The sequence below is a fragment of the Cynoglossus semilaevis genome, chromosome 16 (genome assembly GCF_000523025.1).
Source record: "Cynoglossus semilaevis isolate Cse_v1.0 chromosome 16, Cse_v1.0, whole genome shotgun sequence".
Classification (NCBI taxonomy): Eukaryota; Metazoa; Chordata; class Actinopteri; order Pleuronectiformes; family Cynoglossidae; genus Cynoglossus; species Cynoglossus semilaevis.
In genome coordinates, this window is record NC_024322.1 from 12,796,857 (window position 1) to 12,808,542 (window position 11,686).

The 11,686-nt window shown below is 41.5% G+C and overlaps 2 protein-coding genes across 2 annotated transcripts in view; one reads left to right on the top strand and one right to left on the bottom strand.

Moving 5' to 3' along the window:
* Positions 1-5,351: 5,351 nt before the first annotated feature.
* On the top strand, positions 5,352-10,244 carry glb1l (galactosidase, beta 1-like). The gene is made up of 15 exons (XM_008328757.3): positions 5,352-5,644; positions 5,985-6,154; positions 6,233-6,383; positions 6,622-6,682; positions 6,772-7,047; positions 7,131-7,189; positions 7,259-7,380; positions 7,467-7,507; positions 7,652-7,770; positions 7,847-7,921; positions 8,005-8,094; positions 8,553-8,666; positions 8,928-9,059; positions 9,225-9,443; positions 9,513-10,244. Exons 1-15 carry the CDS (start codon positions 5,585-5,587, stop codon positions 9,714-9,716), a joined length of 1,893 nt encoding a protein of 630 aa, XP_008326979.1. The 5' UTR covers positions 5,352-5,584; the 3' UTR covers positions 9,717-10,244.
* ankzf1 (ankyrin repeat and zinc finger peptidyl tRNA hydrolase 1) overlaps positions 9,898-11,686 on the bottom strand; it is an 8,984-nt gene continuing 7,195 nt past the window's right edge. Inside the window, exon 16 of the mRNA XM_025063651.1 lies at positions 9,898-10,845. Coding sequence (XP_024919419.1) covers positions 10,719-10,845 — 127 coding nt within the window. The 3' untranslated portion in view covers positions 9,898-10,718. The remainder of the gene's footprint in view (positions 10,846-11,686) is intronic.

The following is an 11,686-nucleotide window of genomic DNA, read 5'->3' on the forward strand; positions in this document are numbered from 1 at the left end:
GAGGTCAATTTGTTGCATAATTACTGAAAGCCAACATAAAAAAGTACTGTATTGGTACTGGTACTCAGTATCGGCTAGAAGACAAATAACACTACGTGTATTGCATTGAATCATTAAAAAGTAGTATGGGAACAACCGAGTGTGAGTGTGAGAGTTTGACTGGTCGTCTGTTTATGTGACCCTTTGATGGGCTGGCCAACTGTCCAGGGCGTGGCCCATTCTCACACAGTGACAACTGAGAGAGGTTGACACTTCCCCGGTGACCCAAACCAACTTACTGCCTCTGAGAGACCCTTAAGGCACCAGACCACTGGACCACCTCTGTCCTCAGGCATGGACAAGGACAGACAGACAGACAGAGATTTAGAGATAAACCTCAGACCGTTTAAAAGGTCCGCCGACTTACTTCAGCTGGGGTCAGGTGACCCTTCGGCTCTCTTAGATAAACATCTGATGACATGTGATGGGCAAATGATCACGTGTCACGACAGGAGTGACCTGAAAGTCACTCGGGTCAGAAGGAGATCCTCCAGTTCCCTGTTCCTCACAACCAGGTGGGGACAGGAAATGTCCATTTCATTTCCATTTCATCCACTGACGTTTCCAGGCTGATGAAGTGTTTTAGAAACACTGGGACATTTTCTTTGTTTCTGAAATGTTTTCTTATTTCAGTTTTCTATCATTGTTATGTGTTCGTTGTTCATATCTCTGGTGAAGAACAGAAGTCATATTTCAAATATTAGGCCCAAAAAAGTGCATTTCCTGTTCCTCAGATAACAATGTGGATAAGTGGTTAAAGGCTCACATTTTTAATCTGAGGGTTTGCAGTTATTTGGCAGGACTGATGTTGAGTAAGCACCGGAAAACCTCCCAGCTCTAGTGGCGCATTACTAAAATACTTCTGCGTGTCTGTGTTTAATGAATGATTAAAAGCAGAGAGTAATTCCCCAGAAATTGAATCCTTTTGATAAAAGACAGTTGTAGCAAGAAAGGTTTCAGGAAAAAAAAACCCAGTAAGATCTATGCTGTCAGTTCTGCCCCAGTTTTGTCCCACAGGCCACAGGTTGATCAACATCATTATATTTTCTTTACAGTGGAAATAAAATAAAAATGTTTGAATGAATGAGTTTATGACACCAACAAGAATCCCTAGTGTTCTGCAGTGGTAACACACCTTTAAATAAGAGCAGGAGGAGGAGGAGGAGCTGGAGAAGAGAGCGACAGATTCAGCTGTTCATCTGATTGAATGACACTGACGGACGGACGGGTGGGAGGTACAGAAGGTAAACACTCGGACAAAAACGGCACCTAGAACGGAGCAGATTCAATTTTAAATGGATCACCGTCACTGGAGGCGTCGCATTATTGTATAAAAACACTCGATGACACGTCCTGGTGGCGCACTCATTGAATCATGTGGTCGATGTCACGGCACCACAGAGTGGAGCTGTCAGCAGCTGAGGGCATTAGTCACACCTTCGTCTGGACTCTGACTGGGAACGGTTCTGTAAATCTAATGGAGACGCCAGGAATAAAATATCATCTAATGATTGGGTGGAGTCCAGTTTCACTGAACCTGAACATTACTGTTTTTGTACCATATAGTAAGTGTGTCCAACATCTGGTCCCAGGGCCAATTTGGCACATGTAACATGCAGCTTAGTTTAATACAAAAAAGCAAAATCTTTTTATGACCAACTGCTAACGGTCTTTTAGCCTTCTACTGTTAGCAACATTGCTAATGTCTCCTAACTTGTAGCTATTTCTGGGCTAAATCTTAATTATCTTGTGGCAAACGCACTTCCAATATTGGCCTTAATCTTTTGGATTTATTGATAGATTATTTTATAATAAATTGAGTAATGTGAAAATGTATGCTAGTTTAGTTTACTAAACTTTCTCACTATTAGAACAAAACCTTTAAATTGTAGGAAATGACTTAGAGGAAAACCCAGACCATAAAGGGCCTGGAGTGATCTTCACGGAACCCCAAACCTCTGCTCTTAAATTACGAGGCTGCCAACAGCATCTGGTCTCTAGTTACAGTGTCATCACAACAGCCCGGTACATCAGCAACATACAATTTAACAAAGTTCTCCTTAAATTGTCTTCAAATTGTTTCCTCACTGCCCCCTGTGGGTTTGAGGTCCCGGGCAGTCGTTGTGTTCCGAGGCCCTGTATGAACACATACTGTATATATATATATATATATCACAGACAACTAATGAATGGACATTTGAAGTCTCTGGACACGAGCTGTGAACCAATCAGGTGTCAGGACTGTCAGTAAAACAAACACAGTCTGAGCAGAGACAGTAATAAACTCAGAGAGATCAGGCCTTTGTGGAATAAATTAATTGAACTAAAAGGAGAAAAACACATTAAGGACATGAATCATGGTTATTAGCGTCACAAACTGAGTGTCTCCATAACTTGAACCATGTTGCCCTCAGATGTAGGCAGTAGGATTTCTCAGTATATCTGAACCCAAACATTCCCCCTCAGATGTACTCCAACTCCCAAATACCTATCATGCCTTCCTAAAGAATGGGGGAGAGAGACTGCCAGCTCACATACACCCCCCCCTTCCCCCCCCCGCTCCCCAGCATTGTCAACTTCCTGTTTGCTTACGTTGCTCCCACACACTGTGTTTACGCTCAGTATCTGTTCCCATCTCCTGTAGGCAGCTGGGAATGTTGTAAGAAGAAATGCTGAGTTTTGTCATTCAGTGAGAGCCAACGGCTCGGTGGACTGATGTCATGCTGGAGGAATGGTTTTGTTTATTGTTTATATTTAATCACATTGATGTGATGGTCTGCGTGGTTTCTCAGGACTCGGCTAACATTGTTATCCTGCAGTGAGTCACTGAACGCTGAGAGCATGGGAAAAACAGTGACACAGAGACATGCAGGGAATTCTACAGAATCACTCACTTCTATCATGTGATTCAGCTGAGAGAAGCACGGATCGCCACGGTAACTGATACTACCATGACTCCTCCCTTCATCAGGTGAGGCCACTGCAGTAGTCTGCACAGAAAGATGGAGTTTTTAACACTTGATGCCCTTTCAGATGCAACCCAACCTGGAATCTGTGCCACATCAGCAACAGACTATTGTAAAAATGAACGTATATTTTTTCTGTACTACAAAATACTTGTACTTGACTTGAACTTTTTTTTTTCACTTTTTAGTGGCCAGACATGACAGCTATAAATATAAAAATAAAATAAAATAAAATCAGAAGGGAAGGGCCAGGCCTGGACTTTGAGGCCTCTGGTCTAGGATGTCCGTGAAGATTCTCATTCATCCAGGTCAGGACTTCTTCTTGGAGCCAGTTTTCTCTTTGACCTTGAAGAAGGATGAAGCTGAAGAGGATAAACCAATAAATGTTTTAACTCACACTGCTTACTGTCAGGTTGATGCCTCACCACCTCTCCTGACTACATTCTGTGAGCATATACAGTATGCGTCATCTTCACAGCCTGTTTGCTAATTAAAAAAAAGGCAAATACAATACTTTAATCCCCTGAAGAATAAAAGAGTGATTAGTTTACAGTGGAAATCTGGATCATTATGACCAGTTCAGGAGGTTTTTGTGATGCAGATGAGTTGGAATCGGTGGAGTGCGGTTGGAAATGTACTGTACTTTGAGTGGGTGGGGGCAGGGGTTAATCTGAATACACCTGCCTCCACCAGAGGCAACAAAAGACGGCTTATTTAGGGGGAAGTGGGGGGGGGAAGGGGGGGCAGCAGAAGGGACGGTTCAATCTAATTACAGACTCTGGGGAGATGACTTCATAGAGGTGACGCCCGACCCAAGGGCAAGTGTTTTTCAGTCTCCCGTCACGTGAGGGGCAGACCCAGCCAATCAGTGCAGGCCGGCCCCAGTCTGTAGGGTTACACTGTCATTTAAAAAGTGAACAACGGTGTGTTATTTCTATTCCCGCTCCTGGCTTCATACTGTCTATGGTTTATTTTCTACAAACTCAGCTCTGATTGGTTCTCAGCCTCATTTGTTGCATTAATACATTTCATCGCCATTTAGCCCAACATCACTTCCCAATTAGCTTTCCGTTGAGCTCCTTTTTTAGAAAGGAAGCTTGTTGTCCAAAGATGAAGACGGGAATTCAACGTCCAATGAACTAACTCTGATGTAGACATCCACTGCAGCGCTCGTGTCTCAGTAAGTGGTGCCGTCTCTGGTACATTAGTCAAAGGGATTCTTGAGGTTTCCACATCCATTTTCTCCAAGCCTCAGAGACTTCAAAGAGAGGATTCTGATACGATCTACTCCAGCACTATCACACTCAAAAAACCAAATTACAAGCCTGTGTGTGTCTTTCCTCTTCTCATTCCCAGGACAATTAAATGTGTCTGACAGGGGCCTAATGATCCACAGGCCCAGCACTGTCCTATCAGTGGTCAGAATCGGCTGCCATTAGCCACTGAGAGCTTCCAGTCTTCTTAAAGATGGAGACTGATGGAGGAAGAGGCGGCAGCGGAAATGAAATTACTCTATCTAGTAGCAGGAAATACTACAGTGAACAAAAGGCTGAGTGGAAGTGTGTGTGAGAGTGTGAAGGACGAAGACAGTGATGTTATTATAAACCCAAGTTGATGTGACAGGCTAAGATCAACTGTTATTTTTAAGACTAAGATCATCTGCTCTACCCTCTGTAACCACAGGAGGCACCCTGCCAAAATATCTAATATATATGGGTCGATGTTCGTGTGTACAAAGAGAATTCAAGTTTGCACAGGGTAAATTTAGTGATCTATGCATGGTTACCATCCGGGTGACATATTTACTATTCAGATAAAGAACAATTTCACTGGTACACATACATTACAGAGTACTTTAGAGTACTTTTTTAAAAGAAATTTTTACTTTTTGAGCATTACGGTTATTTGACTTTAAGCCATTTGGTCAAAATACAAACTTTTCGTTTCGTTTTTTCAGTTTTGATGTGTACATCTAGGTATTTTCACAAACATAGTGTTGAAGTGCCACCTAGTGTCCTTTTAAGGAAACTGCCATTATTGCAGTTTTTCACCGTCATGCAGACCATACTGGTATAATTATTAAAATTAAATTAAAAATTTGAATCTTATTAACCAAAGGCTAGCTAGAGGTTTGTCGCATTTGATGATGATTTATTGGATTAATTAGTTGGTGGATTTTCTTTTTTTTTTTTTTTTGGCCGCAGGATGTCAAATATGCTAGGATCGCAACTGCTCACAGGCGCAGACAAAAGTGGCAGAAAACGATTGGTGTGGGAAATCCCTCCTCACAGGCGCAGACAAAAGGCGCTCACAGGCGCAGACAGAAAACGTTTGGTGTGGGAAATCCCTGCCGATACACAAGTCCAACACTAGATGTCGCGAAATCCCGTAAGCCTCATAATCCGAATGTGGCGGGGTTTAGGACCAGGCGGCGCTCCCAGTCATAAACACGTGACAGTTCTGGTCATGTGATTCAACCATTGAACACATGAACACAGGAGTGAGAGCTGCAAAACAAATGAAGTAGTTTTAGGTTAAAGCTAAAAAGGAAGAGACGGAAAATTGAGAAGTGATTGAAGATGGCCGTCTGTGTGTCACTCTGCGTCATCTTGGTTGGTTTGTCTCTCAGTCCAAACCTGGTAAGATTATAAAAATAGAGTTTAAATGATTCTGTCCAGTGGTTAGACGCTAGTTTGTATTTGGCGTTATATTTTTCACCATATAAAATAAAGTATTTGGAGAACTGCGCTAAAATTACACAAGTGACTGGTGACTAATTACATGAGTAATTACGTAATATTAGAATAAATATTAGAATAAAACGAAAAATCCCTATTGCGCTATGTTCGATTCTTTTTCTTTTATTCGATTTTTTATTTTATCTTTTATTTTCTTTGTTTTTATTATTATTTATTTAAAATTGGTATATAAATTTGTAAATATTAGTCGTCAGTGTCACCGGTGTGTTTTCTATTGCAGATAAATGGAAAAAGATCATTCTCCATCGACTATAAAAACGACTGTTTCCTCAAAGATGGGAAGCCATTTCAGTTCATCTCCGGCAGCATTCACTACTCCAGAATCCCTCCACAGTACTGGAAAGACAGGCTCACCAAGATGTTCATGGCCGGCCTTAATGCCATCCAAGTGTAAGCTCAAATGAGGATATTTATGCATGTTTATGCACTACTTTATGAATTAAATTTTTTTTAAATCCCTCTCCACAGGTATGTGCCCTGGAACTACCATGAAACCATTCCAGGCATCCAGAAGTTCACTGGGGACCGCGATTTGGAGCATTTCTTGGATCTGGCCAATCAGACTGGTCTGCTGGTCATTTTACGACCAGGACCGTACATTTGTGCTGAATGGGAAATGGTATTAACGTTCTTATTCTATGACAGTACACGTTAGTATTGATAAAAAAATACATTTATATACATTTATATGAAACGGCTTATTAGAAGATCAGTCGAATAAATGTAGAAGTGGTAGTGCCGCAGTAGAGTTTACCACTTTCATTTAATAAATCTACTTAAGTGGATTCTCATACATAGGAGTGAGCTGCTTAAATTTCTATTTTTTATAGCTTCATTTTTTCAAAACTTTTTTGCAGGGTGGGTTGCCAGCGTGGTTACTTCAGAAATCAACCATGATACTCCGCTCTTCAGATCAAGGTATTTATAAAACCTCATGCCAATGTATTTTTGTGTATATTGTCAGTTTTTAAGTACTAGTACTAAACTACATGTGTTTTCCTTTCTAGAATACCTGCAGGCAGTTGACAAGTGGTTCTATGTCCTCCTCCCCAAAATCAAACGCTGGCTTTATATCAACAACGGAAACATCATCAGTGTGCAGGTGGAGAACGAATATGGGAGCTACTTCGCCTGTGACTACAACTACATGCGTCACCTGCGGACTCTGTTTCGCTTCTACCTCGGAGGAGAAACGCTGCTGTTCACCACTGATGGAAACACAGACAGGGAGATGACATGTGGCTCGCTGAACGGCTTGTATGCCACGGTGGACTTCGGCACAGGTCTGTTCAGGATGTAGCATTATCTTAAATTGTTCATAATGAACAATAATTAACGGTTATCTCAATTTCTTTCTGTTGTTCAGACACTAATGTCACTACAGCGTTCAGGCGGCAGAGGAAGTTTGAACCTCACGGCCCCCTGGTGGGTGACCTGCTTCATTAGTCTTTTTTTTTTAACTGTCCATCCACCTAAACTTGTAAGGTTCGACAGGTGAACTCAGAGTTCTACACTGGCTGGTTGGACCACTGGGGAGATCAACACGCTGTGGTCGATACTCTGAAGGTCAGCAGTGTACTCACAGAGATGCTCGCCATGGGAGCTAATGTCAACATGTATGTCTCTACCCATTCATTTTTATATTTACAGAATTTAATGCACTTTTAACAATTAATATTTTTTTAAAAATCTCTTTTGTTAGGTACATGTTTGAGGGAGGCACAAACTTTGGCTACTGGAATGGTAAGTATACAGCTAGACATTTTCATTAATAGTTCCTGGCTGCGGTCGGCAGGTGGCGACCTGTGGACTACAACTATTTCATGTTCATGTAATTGACATGGGTTTTTTTTTTTAATCGTACAATTTACCTCCCAAATGTCTCAGGTGCTGATCATGAACGTAGTTACAACCCAGTTGTGACAAGTTACGATTACGACGCCCCGCTGTCTGAGGCCGGAGACCCCACGGACAAACTGCTGGCCATCAGAGATGTCATTAAAATGGTATTTCTCACTCAAACTGTAATCTGATACATTGCAAAATACTTGTTACTCACTATTACAGTTACTTCCTCTGCAGTTCAGAGATGTTCCTGCTGGACCCATGCCACCAGCCACCGACAAGTTCGCCTACGGAATTGTGTGCCTGAAAAGGGTAATAACTGTGGACATTTAAAGCTGACGGCGTCCACATTAGACTGTGTTGAAGGTGTGTTTCATGGTGTGGTGTTCCTACAGGTGGGTGACGTCAACGATGTGTTAAATAGCATTTCACCCCTGGGTCCAGTCACGTCTCAGTATCCACAGACATTTGAAGACATGAAACAGGTACGATGTCCCTCAGGGACAGTGGGTCAGGGAATAAATTAACACAGAGCCAGGCAAAGAAGGCTGCTTAGGGTGCCACCTACAGGAGGAGCCACTGCTACAAGCTCTAAAAAAAAGCCCATTTACAACAACAAATAACATAATGCCACACATTGGCATTGTTTTTTCTGTATTATGTAGAGTGGTATTGATTACCTTACCTATTGATTATTACGTAATACATTGGGAGCAGTTCAAATTTTATAAATAAAAATATATTTTTTTAGTATTATTATATTATTTTTTTGTGACAGAAAACATGTCTAAATGTATATATTTAATTTTATTGTGACAGAAAACATGTCTAAATGTATGATAATCCATTTATGTAATGACCAACACTGAATGTGGCTGGATTAGACCCTGACAGTAGAAGTTCCAGACACTTGTGTCCAACCTGTCTGTCTTTTGTTTGTCAGTACTATGGGTACATGCTGTATCGGACCACGCTGCCCAGGGACCTCTCTGCGCCCACACCCCTCATCTCTCCACTGAATGGTGTTCATGACCGAGCATATGTGTCCGTCAATGGGGTAAAGGCTTTACAATGAACTATTGTTGTCCGTTCACTGTGGTTTTCAGGTCACATTTGAAGGAAACAACAACACACCTGATTACAACGTTTGTAATGTGAAATACAAAAACTTGAAATTTCACATTACAAACGTTGTAATCGTTTGTAATGTGAAATTTCAAGTCTTTGTCTTTTCGGTCGATGTAAATATTCTTGCTGATTATCTTTTTGGTCGATGTAAATATTCTTGCTGATTATCGCGTGTGTGTGTTTGTCTCAGATTTACCAGGGCCTGATGGAGAGAGACAAAGACCTAGTATTAAAAATCACAGGACAGCAGGGGGACACTCTGGACATCCTTGTGGAGAACATGGGCAGAGTTAACTTTGGCACCAGAATCAATGATCACAAGGTATCACCAAAGATAACATGACAATATAATAAGTAGAAGTACTTCCATTAGTTAAGGATAAATGAAGAATATAGCCAAATACATACAGTATAATGCCAAAATAAATATATAAATAAAAATAAGTAGATCATAATCTGCTATTTAACAAGGGTGTGTTTACGGCAGGGCCTGGTAAACAACCTGTACCTGGGCAAAGACACACTGACTGGTTGGAAGATCTACTCTCTGGACATTGATGGAGCCATCACCAGAGGGTGGCCTCACTGTCCGCAGACCCTCAGCTCCCAGAGAAAAGCCTCAGCTGGACCTGCCTTCTACATGGGAACACTCCCACCCAACGGCTTAACACTGGACACCTTCATCAGGTTCAATGGATGGACAAAGGTAACTGGAAATAGCAGGAAATTAAAAAACAAACTCTGTCCTGTCTGATGTTCATGTCTGTGTTATTAGGGTCAGGTTTGGATCAATGGAGTAAACCTGGGACGTTACTGGCCAGTCAGGGGCCCTCAGCAGACTCTGTATGTCCCTGGACCAATACTCAGTGCGACAACAGCCAACAACATCACAGTGCTGGAGCTGGAGGGAGCACCGGCAGATCTAGAAGTTATCTTCAGCGATCGGCCTCAGCTTGATGTCAGAGCTGGTCGATCGTAACAAAACACGCACAAATATGTGACTGCAACCAAATCAATTCAACAGACCAGGAGGAAGTCATGCTTGGTACTGCACTGCATGTGTGACAACGAACAGCACTTTAAAAAGATGATGTTTTTACAAGAAGATGCCCCTTTCACATACCTTACCCCTGGTTGGCCCTGTGGGATATAGGAGGAAATTCAGTGTTTCACCTTTTTAATATTGGAAAACAAAAATATACAGTATTTTACTGTGAGTTCATGACTCATTTTAAGCATAATTTGTTTTTTCAGGCTTATTTTAAATGGATCATATGATTTGTTTACACTTGTGAATGCATTTCTAAGAATAGTTTTCACCACCTTATTGCAGGTTTTTAACTTCAAAACTATGAGTCAAAACAGTGCTGGAGTCAAGTTCTGCAGTACAATACTGTTTGTTGTTTGAGTGATTACTGAGGGAAATGTGTACACAGTCTATCGAATCAAAGACCTCGATGTAAAACAGCAGACATTTGAAAATGAAATACAAAGACTTTCAAACATCCATTGTTTTATATCTACAGTCGGTTTGTCCTTATCAAGTAAAACCATCGCGGTACATCTGACTCATCAAAACTTTTTTTTAATTTAAGGCAGCTTCTTGTGCATTGTCAGTCAGCTCGACTCTGTTATCAAATCTGCTGCAACGGTTCAGCTGTAGCAACTGTTAATATTATTGACTTCCTGGTGTTGGAGACAGGGTTGCCAAGAAAGCCATACTTTCAACCAATGTCATCATAACAGGTTAGAGGTCCTCTTCATGAAACCTTACATTAAATCACTCTTTGTTGGTGTATTATTTTATAAAAGTAATATTGATAAGTTCTGTTACACATCACCTGACCTGATTCTGATGTGTACCTTCCATTGACAGATGGCTGACGTCCAGCAGCCCTAGAAGATCTATTTGGCAGTGTGGTCACAGAGCAGCCCACAGTCAACAGGTTTGTTCTCATGAGGTAGAAACTATCATAGGAGGTTAGCTCTTGCCCGGAGGTGCGTTTACCTTCCGATGTGCTTGGACACAACGCGGTGTGCAGAAAGAAAACTCAGAGTAATGAAATGGGACCTTGCCGAGCAAAGACTCTCCACACGACCAGCACCTCCTGGTGACGAGAAACCAAGACAAACCACAGAGGATTTAGTTGAATTTGTAAATAACAATTGGATCACAGAGAGTAGCATTTGTGTTTTTCTTACTGCACATTAGAGAGGCTGCCTCCTGATGCAGATACTTGCTCCATTGATCTCTTTGATACCAGAATTCTCTGGTAAAAAAAAAAAGGAGCAAATGTTGAAAATCACAAGCATGTTTGTCTGCACGAATGTAGATAAAAATAGACCCAGAAGGTGGCAGTAATGAGACATTTGAGGATGTTGACTCCTGTGAAACCCATAGATCAAGAACTGTACACCTCCAAAAATTGTGACAATAACAATTTCTAGACCAGAGCCAGCAGTCCATACAGGGATGAATTATTTATTAACTTAGTCTTCAACATAGGGTGCGAGACCCTTGGGGCGGTCTAGGGAGACACAACAAGGTCTTGAACTTTTGTTTGATTCAATCCTAGTATCAGAACAAAATCTGACCATTTACAGATTTTGATCTAAGGCATTATTTTTGTACCAGCAACCTTGACTGAACCATCAGTACATAACACCTGCCTTTATGTTTACAAACAGTGAGACGATATAGTCGATAATAGTCTTTTCCTTTTCCTCACCTTTTCACGATCACTCAGAGATGCAAACCTCTTCTTTTCCTCCGCCTCCTGCTCTTCTTTCCTCTTCTCCTCCTTCTGCTCCTTCTCTCGTTGTTTTTTCAAAGCCTTCTGAGCCCGTTTCTTCTCCATTTTCTTCAATTCGATCTCTGTCGTCAGTGGCCCGGGGACCTTAGGAGGCAGTAGACGTTGGAGATTAAAGCAGATTATAATTCGGTGAGTT